This window comes from Capsella rubella, unplaced genomic scaffold (genome assembly GCF_000375325.1).
Source record: "Capsella rubella cultivar Monte Gargano unplaced genomic scaffold, Caprub1_0 scaffold_6, whole genome shotgun sequence".
Lineage (NCBI taxonomy): Eukaryota > Viridiplantae > Streptophyta > Magnoliopsida > Brassicales > Brassicaceae > Capsella > Capsella rubella.
The window spans coordinates 7,742,046-7,759,167 of NW_006238918.1; the positions used below are offsets into that span (position 1 = coordinate 7,742,046).

A 17,122-nucleotide genomic window follows, 5' to 3' on the forward strand; every position below is an offset into this window, starting at 1 on the left:
ATAGTCAAGCGCATCTGCAACCTCCTTGCACTCGACTTTCTTCGCCTTGATCTTGGCAATTTCCTCCTCGTGGATCTGAGAATGGCACTCTTTGACAAGCCTGTCAATCGTAGCTTCGACCCCAAGAGCCTGGTTCAGCAGGTCTTCCTTCGGACGAACAGTGACATCTTGCTCGGCCAGGAACGCCTTCACCCGATCTAGGCGATCTTGGGCCTTCTTCCTCGTGCGCTCAACCACAGCCTGCCGATTTAGGCGAAGTCGCCAGCATTCGGATTCACAGAATTGCTGAAGGAGCTGAAGATCGCCATCGGCTTTTGCCTTCTCCGCAGCAAGGGTCGCATTCTCGGCCCGAAGGCCGGCAATTGTATCCTCTAACGAAGCGACGACTCCCTCTTGAACCTTGGCCTGTTCCTCCAAGCCTCCCACTTGCTTCCGCAGCATGGCCACTTTGTCCTGGGCCTCTTTGGCGCATTTCTCCATCATCAAGAAGGCGTGATTCGCCGTAGAGCGCGACTTCACCCTCTTTCGTATTTGAATAAGAGAGCGTTGCCATAGGCGATCGACTGAAAAAAGTCAAAAACGGTGTTAGAATACGCACAAAATATAAAAGACAGATATAAAGGAGCGATAAACAAACCTGCAACGCGGATCGAGTATAATTCAGATAATCCTCCTTGAACTCCAGCTCGTCGAGGTCGGGCAGAATCTCCGAAGAAAACTCTAAATTTCGGCATAATTCTGCCGAGGCGTAACGATCGCCAGCTACGGAGCTTTCTCCGAAGTAGTCGAAGCAGAATTTGTCTGTATTCGAATCCTTCCGAGTTAATCGGAAAGGATCAGAAGACTCTAAGTCAGCTGCTTCGGCCGACCTCTTACGGCTCGACTGGTTGCCAGAGTCCAGAGCCACGCCCTTGCCTTTGTCGATTCTCTTCTTCTTTTTCTTCCTCCCGGCCGTGCCACGAGCTCGGCATCCCGAGCCTTGAGGGCGGTAACCGAAGTACCTGATGATTTGGCCAGCTCCTCTGCAAAGTTTGGATACTTTCTCGGGATCCTTCCCATCGCTTCTTCAACTCGCTTTCGGCTAAATTGGTCCCACACTCGATTCTCCCCGCTAAACAGGCTTGCCACAATGCCGGAGTACTCGTTTGGGAACGTAGAAAAGTTTCGGATGCGATCTGAACAAAAGAGGAGAAGTCAGGTCAGAACGATAAGGGAATTCAAAGAAAAAACGTAGATTAAGTACCCGGATCACTATTCCATCGTCGGCGTAAGCCAACAAAAGGATTTTCGAGTGAGAGGTAGTCAACTCGGACATAAAAGAAACGTTTTTCCCAGCCTTTGAAATTGCTGACTCGGGTTCCGGGAATGACGTTCTGTTTCTCGCTCATGTTCACGGTGAAGTTGCCGGCGACCCTGGATTTCTTCAATACCGTCATCTCCTCAAAGAACATGACGGGAACCCTTGTACCGACCTCAGACGCTAGGGTCAGTACTCCAACGATGGTACAAATACTGGCCAGAGCGAGCTGAGAGATCGCCAGCTTACGGCGATGAGTATATTGGGACAAGAGCTCGGGCAGAGGAAACCACAGGCGGCAGCGGGTGAAGTACATCTCGTACAGACAGATGTATCCCTTTGGAGGAGTTCATGGGCGTTGAGTCTCATGCGGAATCAGGATACTGACCCCGGATCTCCCCAAACCGCAAACGTCGAGCATCTCGTTGATGCTGCTCACAGTACTAGAGGTCGGAATTCCACCGATCTGACCTTTGTGATCGAGGATAGGCTGGATATCATTCAAGAAAACGCCCGGTGCGGCAAAGCGATCCTCGCCGCTTGAGCGAACGGGATTAGAAGACTCTCCGGTTTCCATGGCGGTTGCGGCGTTATTTCTACCATCTCGGATCGGAATTTCAGTTAGCTCGGGAATGGAAGCCCGAACAGGGCGAGATGAGGAAGCCTCATTGCTAGGACGGCGCATTGAACGAGTGTTAGAACGAACTAGTGGTGCGACCTCACTATCAGACGAAGAGTGCGATGTCGACATTGTCGGAGTAGTACAGTATGACCGGAGAATTTAAAGTCGGCGGCGATAAGTTAAAAGAAAAAGAGGAGAGAGGGCAGAGCGAAATTTTACCTTTTGAGCAGAAAAGCGGAAATGAGGAAAATGAAAGGCATTGAGCAAGTATTTATAGAAGCGAGCGGGAGACAGACCTACGAAAAAATAATGATGACCTAGGCGACGCTTCGACTTCCGACCTATATGCCGCTCCACAGATGAGTGACGCGTGGCAACGTTTCCGAGATAGGCGACGATTCGGATATATTTGATTCGTTTCCCTCTTAGCTTAGGTCAGGCATAATTAGAATTTCCATAATTCGAATGAACATTCGACCCATCGAACTGGGGGGGGACTTATTGTTGGTGTTGGAATTAGCACCAACGACATACCGGCCTAAACCAAGACGGAATCGAATTAAACCAATAAATCGGGGAATCCCGGTTTATTGTCCAATTATTGCAAAGGGTGCTTCATTCCTAAAATGGAATAGACGACCTCGGATCATTAGGGTTTCGCAAACCCTAATCGAATATTTATGACAATATCTTCCGAAAATCTAAGGAAGAGGAGCATTTATTGTAACCCTAAATCCCTTGTATAAATAGAGAAGATGTCTCTATTTTAGGGCATCGATCATTTAATAACAAAAACCCTAGTTCCTCACTTGTTCTTGAGCAAACCCTAAATCGTTCATTTCTAGGTCAAGTCAATCCTTTTAATCCGTTTCAATTCGAGTTCTTGAGAGATTGTTAAAAATGAATTTATTCTTCTTTCCTTAATAAATTCATTGTGTGAACCCTTGTTTCAACATTAAAGATTGAATTGACAGTAAATTGAGAGAGTTCCGGCATAAGAAGTAATTGTCGTTTATGTGCTGTCTGACTCTAGCTAGAGATCTCTTCAATTTTCTTCTCTTTTTGTCTTTCTTCTATACGTGGGATATGTTACTTACTCTTAATGGAAAGTACAGTATTTTGTGTTCCGTCTCAACTCTCTATATCTCCCTTGTTTGGAAAATACTTTTGGTTCCACTAACAATTGCCATATAATTTTCTTCACATAATTCCACTTATAAGTGTGTATTGACGGTGTGATTTAGTATTTTTTTCCAGCATAATCAGGTCCAAAAGTTCTGGTAAAGATTAGGTTAACACACACCAGAATATTTTGAGAAATAGGCTAATTAATTTGCTTAATAAAAATTTTATCTTTGGCTTTTTTTACACCTATTAAATTTAATTCAGACTTATTTTATATTGAAAATAATATACATATTTAAACATTACTGAAAAAGATATATACTATGAATTCTTGCTCTATTTTGTTTAAATTGGTGTCTATTGGAGTGTATTGCACATGATTTTTTATATTAAAAAAAATTCTATTGTGCATTGGGGTTTTATATGTGTTTTCTTCATTATTTTTTATAGTTTCGTGGATATGATAACATTTTAAAATTTCTGTTCATGAGTAGAATATTAGAATTTTATGAGCATTATATAATCAATTATAAATAAGAGTTGATTTAATTTTACTAAGAATTTAAAAATATATGAACCAATAATAGTGAACTTTAAAAATTTTAAAAATCTGTAAAAAAAAATTTCCAATAATCCCCCTAATCTGTCTGTATTAAGATGAGAGTTACACCATGTAAGGAAAAGAAAAAGAAAATTAATTGTGCTTTTTTGTTCAAAAGAAAAAGATAAGATAAAACTGTTTTTGAAGACTAGTGTACGTATGAGGTTTCTTCACAGAGATTAGTTTAATTAAAATGTTATTTCAGTAGACTAGCGTATGTGATTTTCTCACAGAGTTTAGTTTAATTAGTTAGTGACACCTACCTGGAGGTGCATACCATGTGATTTATATATCCTAAGATAGAATTTGCATTTTTATTAGTGACTAAATTCATATAATATTAACCCACTTGTTAAAGGAAGCGTAATGAAGAAAAAGTTAATGAAAGTGCATTTAACTAGTGACTAAAATTCATATAATATTAACCCACTTGTTAAAGGGAAGTGTAATGAAGAAATAGTAAAAAAAAAGTGCATTTAAATAGTGACTAAATTCATAATATTTACATAAAATGAGTTATCCAATAGGCAATACTACATTTCCGACATCATTGCTTTACACTTGCTTGTTTCCAAAAAAGTGATGAAATACTAGTTACTGATTATTATTATTATTTTTAAACTAAGATTATAAAATTACAGAAATGATTAAGATTTCTTAGAACATAATGAATTAAGAATACAACCTAAAATCAGTTAATGTTTTAAAGAGTATATAATTATATATGAAAAAAATCAGTTTAGACTTGATTGGTTTACGTAACAAGTTTACATAACTCTACACTCAATAATAAAATCCAGCAGGTAACTCGAAGTAGGCTTGCAGGTCTTGACAGTTGTTGCATCATGTTCACTCTCACAGTCGCAACTATACCACCAACCTGAGAGCTGCACGATTCACCTTTCTCTCCACTTGGTTTGAGTTTATACAATTCTGTGCCACTCCTCACGTCATTTAATTTACTTATATTGCTTGCGTCTTGCTCCAGCTTTTGTGACTTATCTCTTCTTCATAATCACTCTACTTAAGCTATTTTATGTAATCTCTAAATGATGTCCCTTTAAGGGAAAATGGAATGTAAAGTTATTTATAAAAATAAAAAAAGTCCCGGAAGATTTCCGTTAATAACTCGAAATTTTGCATAGATATGGATTAAAGAAAATAATGGCACTTTTATAATAATCTTCTTTTAACAAAGCAAATTAGGGTATAAATAGTAGAATTTTTTCAAGTAATTACCACAACATCTGTGATATTTTTTTGCAACAATACAAATTGTATAGATTGTTTTGTTATTTAAGTGGTTTTGTATTAATTACTCTCCTCCTTCTTAATTTAGTCCCTTTTTAGTCTAGAAGTAATTTCAACGTATTACTATTAGCTAGACTCTTTATCTGTTTTTTTTTTTTTTGTAAATAATGAGGATCGCCAGTCATCAATAATATAAAAATTAGAGTAATACTCGTTTTGATCTCTTTCGTTTCCATCAATCATAAAATAATACGCCTGAAAGATGGAGATGAAGTTGGAGTTGAAGCAATAGTAAAACTTGGTTAAAATTAGTGAAGTTTTTCGAAACTTATCTTCAAAACGATAATAACACGTATGATCCAAAAACATAATTATTTTAACAAACCTAGTTTGTATCAGAAGTTTTGATTCAGGTACCCACTGGGTTTTTACCCATCATTAACCCTAATCAGAACCATATGTTTGACAGACTTGCAAGTTGCAATGGATTAGTTTCGTTGGGGGTGGGTGCATGCGTGGGCATGCAGAGATGTTTTGCAAACGATAAAAAAAAAAAAAAATACTAATAAATAAATAAAATACGAACATATTAACAGCAACACTTAATCGTTTGCAATCATTAAAAAAATCGAGTAAAAATATGTCTACCTATAAATATAGCTTATGTCTACCTCATTGCAAATAAATTTTCTCATCAACTATAGTTATGGCATTGGTAATCCGCGCATCTCCCGGTATGATCACCACCACTAGTCCCACCACTGTTGTCCGGTCAGTATTACCCACTAAATCTTTTATGCCTTCTATCCGCCTGACCCGTCCGTGCAACAAACAGTCTTTGTTCATCTCATGTTGTTCCTCTGAGTCCAAAAAGGCGGCAACTAGTGCTACTGACCTCAAACCCATTGTGGAACGGTGGCCGGAGTACATACCGAACAAGCTCCCCGACAATAAGTATGTACGTGTACTCGACACGACACTTCGTGAGGGCGAACAAGCTCCAGGTGGATCTCTTACTCCACCACAGAAGCTAGAGATTGCCCGGCAGCTCGCTAAACTCCGAGTAGACATCATGGAAGTCGGTTTTCCCGGGTCATCGGAAGAAGAGTTTGAATCCGTTAAAGCCATAGCAAAGACCGTGGGGAATGAGGTAACTTTCTTTATTTCCTTCAGTTAACATAATAACATACCGTTTTTATGTTAAAACTAGTCAACTTAAATTGCATGCAAAGTGACATATAATAAAATTGGTTAGATAGTATGCATGCAAAACTGTTAGGATCCTCCACTGGAAGTAATATATGACAAACACCAGTATATAAGAAATTTTGATCAATCAACTCATTGAAGTTCTTGGGTTGGAAACTCATGACTGCTTACAAAAAGATTACTAAAATAAATGGAGTAACTATAAAAAAGAATCCTATAAAGAATATATACTTATTAATCAACTATATTGGTGGTTTATATCCTTAGGTGGATGCAGAAACAGGTTATGTACCAGTGATATCCACCCTTGCACGAAGCAAACATAGAGACATCGAGGCAGCTTGGAATGCAGTGAAGTACGCGAAGAGACCGAGGATATGCATATTCACATCTACGAGTGACATTCACATGAAATATAAGTTGAAAAAGACTCAAGAAGAAGTGATCGAGATGTCCGTGAGTAGTATTAAGTACGCTAAAAGCTTGGGTTTCACCGACATCCAATTTGGTTGTGAAGACGGATGCAGGTCCATTTCTTAAAACTTTAATATACATCGATCGTCGTTTAAGCATCCGTTACGTAACATAATATTTTCTAGTAATCTTACGTTTGCAATTTGCATTTATATTTCGCCCGATTACTTGTAAAAATAAACAATTGAAAAATATGTTTTATATATTTGTGTAAACATATATTTCATTTAAAAAATAAAATAAACATCATAGTCTAATACAAACATAGTTGGCCATTAAGTTATATAGATATATGATCATATCATAGTTTAAATAATAGTGTGTGATTCAGGTCGGAAAAGGACTTTGTACGTAAGATTCTAGAAGAGACGATAAAAGCCGGTGCTACATCGGTGTGCATCGCGGACACGGTAGGGATCACCATGCCGCAAGAATTTGGAGAGCTAGTGACCTATTTGAAAGCAAACACTCCTGGTATTGATGATGTTGTCGTCAGCGTTCATTGTCACAACGACCTTGGTCTTGCTACCGCCAACACAATCGCCGTACGTTCTTAGCTAAAATCTCCCTTTTTCTGTGTTGGATTAATGATACACAACCGCCTTACAAATATATATTATCAAGATCATGACAAAAATAGATAACAATGTTTTACATTGTATGTATAGGCTGTATGTGCCGGAGTAAGACAATTCGAAGTAACGATCAATGGAATAGGTGAAAGAAGTGGGAATGCGCCGCTTGAAGAGGTAAGATCGTCGAATCATGAGTATGTTTCTTTGGTATAGTAAAGTATAAGTTTTATAAAAAACAATGTGGCGTCAACTTTTCAACTATTTTCTATATATTTAGAAGACTAGAAAGAAAAAAGTGATCGTAACACTAAAATAAGACATTTGTAGTACATATATATGGAATTGACATTATTAAGAAAGAGAGGAAATGGAATCACATGATCCATGCAACCCTTAAACTAAAAGTTTTTTGATAAGTTAAGTGAGAGTATTTAAAAAGATGGCAATCGCACCATCAGAATAATTAGGTAATGTGACCATTAAATGAAGTATTGTTTAGTGGACTCATCAAGCGTACTGATCCATGTGCTTAATGGAAAAACCGATAATGTGACTGTGTGTAGGTTGTGATGGCTTTGAAATGTCGAGGAGAATATCAGATGGATGGTGCTTACACAAAAATAAACACACGCCAAATTATGGCTACTAGCAAAATGGTAATTTTATATATACACATTGAAACCCATTTTTCGATGTATGACAATATCGATAAATAATGATGCTATTTCCTATGGCCTTCATAAGTATTAACAAAAAAATATGTAAATATTCTTGCATGCGCAGGTTCAAGAGTATACCGGCTTGTATGTTCAACCACATAAGCCCATAGTCGGGGAAAACTGTTTTGTCCATGAGAGCGGCATTCACCAGGTTCCGTACTAATATATATGTATATGTCATATGATCATAAAAAAATAAAAATTGAGAAGATATAGTTTGCTATACGTGTATGTATATATACTAGTAAAAAATAGCTACTTGGAAGTCGCGAAAAATCGTGGCTGTAAGGTGATTTTTTTTTAAAAGGTCACGGATTTTTTAAGATAGGACGCTATAACCAAGTGGCTATAGGGATTTTTCTAACTAGTATGTATGGTGTTCGTTGAAACATTTTTGTAGGATGGAATGTTGAAAAATCGAAGTACATATGAGATCTTATCACCAGAAGATATTGGGATAGTAAAATCCTCAAAATCTGGACTTGTTCTTGGAAAGCTTAGGTAAGTGATGCATGAAGTTTCTTAGTTTTAGATTTACTAAAGCTATACGTACGTACTGTTGTTTTATTATTTTAACTAAACATCGTCAATGAATATATGCCAGTGGACGTCATGCTATAAAGAACCGGCTGGAAGAGGTACGTAAGACCATCATTATTGATGAACTAACTCATAAAAGCTTTTCCTTAACAAAATCTTAGCCAAGAGCCCATCAATAATAATGTCTTTAACCTATGTGATTTCGTAAAGAATTTTTAATCTTAAAGCATATATATGCATGGGACTATGAACTTTTTGGAGTTAATTTAGCATTTGATTACTCATATATATATATGTTTATATGTTTTTGTGTATTCTCAGTTGGGATACGAAATCAATGATGAGAAATTGGACGACATCTTCTCACGATTCAGAGATTTAACCAAGCTTAAAAAGGTTTGTATTTTGAATCTTTCACATGTACATAAGTTCTAAGATTAAAAATATTTACCTTAGTTTCAATTTGTTAATATATTTTCAGAGAATCACGGACGATGATCTGAAGGCATTAGTGGTGAACGTTGATGAAACCTCATCAGAGAACTTAAACAAACTTGTATCAAGCCCTCCTCATCAGGTTCCCTCTATGGTCTAAGTTTGTGAAAGACTTCGTTTAATATTTAATTTGTTTACTACAATGATATTTTTAAGTTCTTCACTTTGTGTTTGATATGCATTGTCTTGTTGTTGTAATGGAATAAATACAGTATTAACGGGGGAGTGATATTTCGTTCTGTATGTTTAATACTTTAATTTAGTTATTTTTAAATACTTTTCAAAAAAATAATGTGTGCTCTCTTACAAAATCATTTGATGAAATATATTTCAAACTTTTGGCTTCTTCCTATCTCCATGTTGGGATAAACTTTTGGCTTCTTCCACTTTACCTATATCCAAAGAATACGTCTAACTGACTGATTCCAGCATAATTAAGCAGTAGTTGTCACAATTTTATATGCTTTCTTCTTTTTCTGTTTGGGATAATTAATATCAAAGAAAATTAAGTGACAAGATAAAACTGGTTTTAAAGTCTAGCGTATACGCATGTGGTTTCTTCACAGAGATTAGTTTAATTATAAGGTTATTTTAATAGACTAGTGTATGTGATTTCTTCACATAGATTAGTTTGATTAGTTGGTGACACCTACCTGGATGTGCATACCATGTGATTTATATGTCCTAAAAGAATATGCATTTTTTATTAGTGACTAAATTCATATAATATTAACCCACTTGTTAAAGGAAGTGTAAAGAAGAAAAAGATAAAGAAAGTGCATTTAACTTGTGACTAAATTCATATAATATTTTACATAAAGAGTACTTACCCAATGGGCAATAATCTCATGGATAGAGTTCTGAGATTGTCTTTCCTTTATTGCATTATAGAAAACTCTATTGTTTTTCCCCCACATTCAACCAATGTAATTTCGACCTCTATTTCAGGAACTTCTCTTCCAATAGGCAAACTAAAATCAGTTAATGTTTTAAAGAGTATATAATTATATATGTATCAGATTTTTATAAACATATCATTAAAAACGTAGGAACAAGTCATAATACATTGGATTTATATAGTTCTTACTTCAAAACTATAGATAACCAAATCAATCTTTTTTTTTTTGCTTTCAAAAATATAATTATAAATAAAACTGGTTCCAAAAATCTATAACAAATGTAAAGAGTCTACCAAAATATATTCATCCGGATAAAAATATATCTGATCCTTCCATTCATTACTTAATTAATTATGCTGAGAATAAATTTAGTCTCTTTTTATTCTTGAAGTAATTTCAACTAATTTTTTTTTTTTTTGGTTAAAATTTCAGCTTATTAGCTAGTCTCTTTTTCTGTTTTTTTTTTTTTTTTTTTTTTGTAAATAATAAGGATCTTATCTCGCTAATCATCAATAATATAAAACACTAGAGTAATACTCGTTTTGATCTCTTTTGATTCCCTCAATCAACACACACACAAAAAAAAAAAACGCCGGAAGATGGAGATGAATTTGGAGTTGAAGCAATAGTAAAATTTGGTTAAGATTATCTTCTCTTCGAAAATTGTTTTCAAAAACAAAATTACACGTCTGATCCAAAAACATATGCATATATTTATTTTAACAAAGCTACTAATGTATCAGAACAATAATGTTTTGACAGACTTGCAAGGGATAAGTTTGGGTGTGGGTGCATGCATGTGGGCATGCAGGGATGTTCTGCATTTAATATTAAAAAAACATATTAATGGAATAAATACAAAACAAAGATAATAATTAACACCAACACTTAATATATCGTTTGTCATCATAAAAAAATCAAGTAAAAAATGTCTACCTATATATACATAGCTTATATATCATATCGCACGTGTAGTGTATCTCATTGCAAATCAAGTTTCTCATCATCTTTTAATCAAATCAAATCAAAATATATCTTATTGATCTGTCCTACGTACTCTATAGTTATGTCATTGGTAATTCACCCATCTTCCGGTATGATCACCACCTAGTCCCACTTAGGAATGTTAAAATTGGGTCATCTTTCATAGATCAATTCAATTCAACTCAACTCAACTCAAACCATGGACTCTAATAAGTTGAATTAATTTTTATCCTATTGATTTGATAAATATAATGGGTTAAGAGCACAAGCAAGTTTCAGTTCTTAATATTATCCAAAATCAACGAATAGATTAAAACCTTGCCGGATAAGTCAAGTCCCTTTGATCGGTTCGCTCAGGTGGTCTTATCTTCCCTAGAGAGGTCTATAAAACCTTGCACAAGTAGGTGATGTAGTACGTCGACAATTATTATAGTTAATAAAGAAGTAGGCTTGCAGGTCTTGACCGTTGTTGCATCATGTTCACTCACAGAGCTTCACGATTCACCTTTCTCTCCATTTTGTTTGAGTTTATATAATTCAGTCTGCCACTTCTGATATGGTCATTTAAGTTATGTTGCTTGGTTGACTGGTGTCGCTCTCGCTCCAGCTTTTGTAACTTTTCTCTTCTTCATAAATCACTCTACTTAAGCTATTTTATGTAATCTCTAATTGATATTCCTTTAAGGGAAAATGGAATGGAAAATTTTTAAAAATACAAAAAAAATCTTTGGAAACATTTTTTCCATATATCCGATAAAAAAAAAAGAGTGGCAGAGTCTTCCGTTAATAACTCGAAATTTTGCATACATGGATGAAGAAAATAATGGCACATTTATAATAGTCTTTTTTCAACAAATAAAATTTGGTTAAGAAGTGAAGTCTTCGGGAATTATTTTCAAAAAAAATCTTACACGTCTGAACCAGAAACATAATTATTTTAACAAACCTACTTTGGCTGTGACTGGAAGCATATTATTTGCGTAATTGCGGAATTGACAAAACTTTTTCGAAAAACGCATCTTAGTCACCAATCAACATTTTTTACTATAAATTTGTGGTTTTGCAAAGATTCAAAAATAAAGGTAACTGCTGTTTTCGAAAAGCAAAAAAATTCTGTGAACCGCTCTCAAAAATTAAAACAGGTTTTACACAGCGGTCGGATGAAATCCGCAATGGATTATACATATTTTTGTTTTTATATTATTATTAAAATAGTATTTATGTGTTATTTGTTCTCTTACAAATATACTAGCTTATTTCTTCTCTCATATCATTGTTGGATAATATTCAAATAAATTTTGTTTTTCTAAGTTTATAAATAATTAATGAAAATATCATTTTACTAACAATAAATAAAACAATATGAAAAAAATATTATTACACTAACAATAGATAAAACAATATGAAATCCGCACCGCAAATAATTTTTCACCAATCAAATATTATTTTGTACCGCTTATTTTGCATTAACCGCACTTGTCCCGCAAATATATTTGTTTCGCACATACCGCAGTTGATATTTGTTCCGCACGTACGGCAGCTGAACCGTACCGCACTGTTAAATCGCTTGTCCTGCACAACTAAATCCGCTGTCACCATTCGGACCCGTTGGGCGTGAATGGGAACGGTGGATTTGTAAAAGCGGGACGGTTTCTTGTAGATTCCACTTTTGTTTACCAATCAACACAATTTCTTAAAATGAAGTGTGTTTTTACTTTTGCTGATAAAAAAACAATGGTTCAAAGTGCGGTTCAGTTTTACAAAGAAAAATTGAAAAACGCATGTAACAGTAATAACGCTCATATTTTCATGTGTTTTGGAAATTTTTGTGCGCTTTTGTAAACATATGTATATATTAATGTTTATAATGTTTTCTAATCATAAATGTATTTTTCTCACTTTTTAAAATCAATTATATAAGTTTATTAATTCTAAAAGAAGTTGTTTAAAAGACATGTAAATAATTGTTTTCTATTATATTTTTGTTATTTAACATTGTTAAATGACATGTCTATATATATTTTTCAAATTTATTTCAAATAAATTTTGAGAAATTCTTGGTCATGTCCTTTTTATGATATATTTTACAAAAATATTTTTTTTATTAATATAAAAAATAATACACTAATTATTATTTTTTTACCATTTATAAAATTATTTTGTTCCGCAAGTTCTTTATTTTACCAATCAAACATTACTTTGTACCGCTTATTTTGCAGAAACCGCACTTGTCCCGTAAATACTTTGTCCCGCAGTTATACCGTACCGTTTTTTAAAAACGTTTTTCCCGTAATATCAATTACGCTGTTACCATTCGGACCCTTTGTATCAGAACCATATCATTGACAGACTTACAATGGATTAGTTTAGTTGGGCTGGGGTGCAAGTGGCCATGTGGGCATGGAGGGATGTTCTGCAAACGATAAATAAAAAAGCATATTAATAAATAAATAAATAAACAAACATAATAACACTAACACCAACACTTAATCGTAGAAAAATTGAGTAAAAATGGCTACCTATAAATATATATCATATTGTACGTGTAGTGTATCTCATTGCAAATAATTTTTCTCATCATCTATCCTTCAAATCAAATCAAAATATCTATCTTATTCTGTCCTACGTACTCTATAGTTATGGCATTGGTTCCATCTTACGGTTTGATCACCACCACTAGTCCCACCACCGTTGTCCGGTCAGTGTTACCCACTAAATCTTTTCTTCCTTCTGTCCGCCTGACCCGTCCGTGCAACAAACCGACTTTGTTAATCTCATGTTGCTCCTCTGAGTCAAAAAAGGCGGCAACTAGTGCTACTGACCTCAAACCCGCTGTGGAACGGTGGCCAGAGTACATACCGAACAAGCTCCCCGACAACAAGTATGTACGTGTACTCGACACGACACTTCGTGATGGCGAACAAGCTCCAGGTGGATCTCTTACTCCACCACAGAAGCTAGAGATTGCCCGGCAACTCGCTAAACTCCGAGTAGACATCATGGAAGTCGGGTTTCCAGGGTCATCGGAAGAAGAGTTTGAAACCGTTAAAGCCATAGCCAAGACCGTGGGGAATGAGGTAATGTTCTTTAATTCCTTCACTTAAAATAATAATATACCGCTTTTATGTTAAAACTAGTCAACTTAAATTGCATGCAACGTGACATATAGTCAAATTGGTTAGGGGTATGCATGCAAAATGATAGGATCCTCCATTGGAAGTAATGAATGACAAACACCAAATATTACTAACATAAATGGAGTAATTGTCAAAAAAGAAATCCTATAAAGAATAAATACTTATTAATCAATAATTTTGGTGGTATATATCCTTAGGTTGATGAGGAAACAGGTTATGTCCCGGTGATAGCCACCATTGCACGAAGCAAACGTGGAGACATAGATGCAGCTTGGAATGCGGTGAAGTACGCGAAGAGACCGAGGATATGCGTATTCATATCTACGAGTGACATTCACATGAAATATAAGTTGAAAAAGACTCAAGAAGAAGCGATCGAGATGTCCGTGAGTAGTGTTAAGTACGCCAAAAGCTTGGGCTTCACCGACATCCAATTTGCTTGTGAAGATGGCTGCAGGTCCATATCTTAAAACTTTAATATACATATATCGATCGTCTTTTAAACCATCCGTTTGGTTTTTACGTTTCCTTACATAATGCTTTTTCGTGATCTTATGTTTGCAATTTGCATTTACAAAAAATAAAATAAAAAACTGAAAACATGTTTTATTTGTTTAAGCATATATTTTCATTTTTGATTTAATAATAAAGATCAATAATGGATTGAATATAAACATAGTTGGCCGTTAAGTTATGTAGATATGATCACATCATATCTGGATTTTAAATACTATCGTGTAATTTATCAGGTCGGACAAGGACTTTCTATGTAAGATTCTAGGAGAAACGATAAAAGCCGGTGCTACATCGGTGTGCGTGGCGGACACGGTAGGGATCACCGTACCGCAAGAATTTGGAGAACTAGTGACCTATGTGATAGCAAACACTCCTGGTATTGAAGATGTTGTCTTCGGCGTTCATTGTCACAACGACCTTGGTCTTGCTACCGCCAACACACTCGCCGTACGTACTTAACTATAATCTCCCTGTCTCTGTGTTGGATTAGTTATACACAACCGCATTACAAATATATATTATCAAAATCATCATGACAAAAATATCGAACGATAACGTGTTCACATTATATTTATATAGGCTGTATGTGCCGGAGTTAGACATTTCGAAGTAACGATCAATGGAATAGGTGAAAGAAGTGGGAATGCGCCGCTTGAAGAGGTAAGATCGTCTAATCATGAGTATGTTTCTTTGGTATAGTAAAGTATAAGTTTTATAAAAAAATAATGCAACCTTTAAATTAAGTTTTTTTGATAAGTTAAGTGAGAGTATTTTAAAAAATAGCAATCGCACCATCAGAATAATTAGGAAATGTGACTATCAAATTAAGTATTGTTTAGTGGACTCATCAAGCGTACTGATCCATGTGCTTTATGGAAAAACCGATTCTGTGACTGTGTGTAGGTCGTGATGGCTTTGAAATGTCGAGGAGAATATCAGATGGATGGTGCTTACACAAAAATAAACACACGCCAACTTATGGCTACTAGCAAAATGGTAATTTTATATATACACATTGAAACCCATTTTTCTATGTATGACAATATCGATAAATAACGATGCTATTTCCTATGGCCTTCATAAGTATTAACAAAAATATAAGTATATATTATTGCATGCGCAGGTTCAAGAGTATACCGGCTTATATGCTCAACCACATAAGCCTATAGTCGGAGACAACTGTTTTGTACATGAGAGCGGCATTCACCAGGTTCCGTAATTTATAATACTTGTATATGTATGTCATAATAAAATCAAGAAATGAGAATAAATCATTTGCTAGTGTATTTATATGTTTAATGATTGTTCAAACATTTTTGCAGGATGGGATGTTGAAAAATCGAAGTACATATGAGATCTTATCACCAGAAGATATTGGGATAGTAAAATCCTCAAAATCTGGACTTGTTCTTGGAAAGCTTAGGTAAGTGATGCATGAAGTTTCTTAGTTTTAGATTTACTAAAGCTATACGTATGTACTGTTGTTTTATTACTTTAACTAAACATCGTCAATGAATATATGCCAGTGGACGTCATGCTATAAAGAACCGGCTGGAAGAGGTACGTAATAAATAACCCATGTGATTTCGTAAATAATTTTTACTCTTAAAGCATATATATATGCATGGGACTATGAACTTTTTGGAGTTAATTAATCATTTGATTAATCATATATATATATATATATATATATATATTTACATGTTTTTGTGTATTCTCAGCTGGGATACGAAATCAATGATAAGAAATTGGACGACATCTTCGCACGATTCAGAGATTTAACCAAGCTTAAAAAGGTTTGTATTCTGAATCTTTCACATGTACATAAGTTTTAAGATTAAAAATATTTACCTTAATTAGTTTCAATTTCTTAATACATTTTCAGAGAATCACGGACGATGATCTGAAGGCATTAGTGGTGAACGTTGATGAATCCTCATCAGAGAACTTAAACGAACTTGTATCAAGCCCTCCTCATCAGATTCCCTCTATGGTCTAAGATTGTGAAAAACGTCGTTTATTTGATTTGTGAACTACAATGATATTTTTAAGTTCTTTAATTTGTGTTTCATATGCATTGTCTTGTTGTTGTAATGGAATAAATACAGAACGGGGGAGAGATCCTTTCGTTATGTATGTTTAATTTATTTATTTTCAAATACCTTTTAAAATAATAATGTGTGCTCTGAGAAGCACATTTGTAACGGACCATTTGATAAAATACATTTCAAACTTTTGGCTTCTTCCTATCTCCATGTTGGAACAAACCTTTGATTTCCACTATACCTATATCCAAAGAATACGTCTAATTGAGTGAGAGAACGATTTGGGGAAAACTCTTTATTATTATTGTGTGTTAGAGAATTGATACAATATATAGAGGTTAACTTATGTTTAGCTTAATTAGAATAGGAAAAGTAAATATTATAAATCTTTTAATCTTTATCACATTTCTAAAATATTCTTCGCTTTAAGTTTTACGGGTTTACTTCAATAATGAATTTTCACGATCCGTTGATCCGCAAAATATACATCTTGCTCCCCAAAATATCTCCAATTAGTTGTCACTAATTTATATGTTTTCTTTTTTTTTCTTTGGAATAATTAATATCATTGATTTTTTTTTTTATCGGTCATCTTCAATATGTTATTATCTCGTTGGATATTGAGAAAGAAAT

General features: G+C 34.7%; 2 protein-coding genes across 2 annotated transcripts; both read left to right on the forward strand.

Annotated features, from left to right (window-relative positions):
• Positions 1-5,599: 5,599 nt before the first annotated feature.
• Positions 5,600-9,182, forward strand: LOC17882336 (methylthioalkylmalate synthase 1, chloroplastic). The gene is made up of 10 exons (XM_006289932.2): positions 5,600-6,046; positions 6,373-6,632; positions 6,911-7,124; positions 7,248-7,328; positions 7,718-7,810; positions 7,938-8,024; positions 8,274-8,374; positions 8,478-8,511; positions 8,735-8,809; positions 8,895-9,182. Exons 1-10 carry the CDS (start codon positions 5,603-5,605, stop codon positions 9,006-9,008), a joined length of 1,503 nt encoding a protein of 500 aa, XP_006289994.1. The 5' UTR covers positions 5,600-5,602; the 3' UTR covers positions 9,009-9,182.
• Positions 9,183-13,183: 4,001 nt separating this feature from the next.
• Positions 13,184-16,689, forward strand: LOC17881318 (methylthioalkylmalate synthase 3, chloroplastic). The gene is made up of 11 exons (XM_006289411.2): positions 13,184-13,201; positions 13,341-13,868; positions 14,126-14,385; positions 14,678-14,891; positions 15,024-15,104; positions 15,348-15,440; positions 15,568-15,654; positions 15,767-15,867; positions 15,971-16,004; positions 16,166-16,240; positions 16,330-16,689. Exons 1-11 carry the CDS (start codon positions 13,184-13,186, stop codon positions 16,441-16,443), a joined length of 1,605 nt encoding a protein of 534 aa, XP_006289473.2. The 3' UTR covers positions 16,444-16,689.
• Positions 16,690-17,122: the final 433 nt, after the last annotated feature.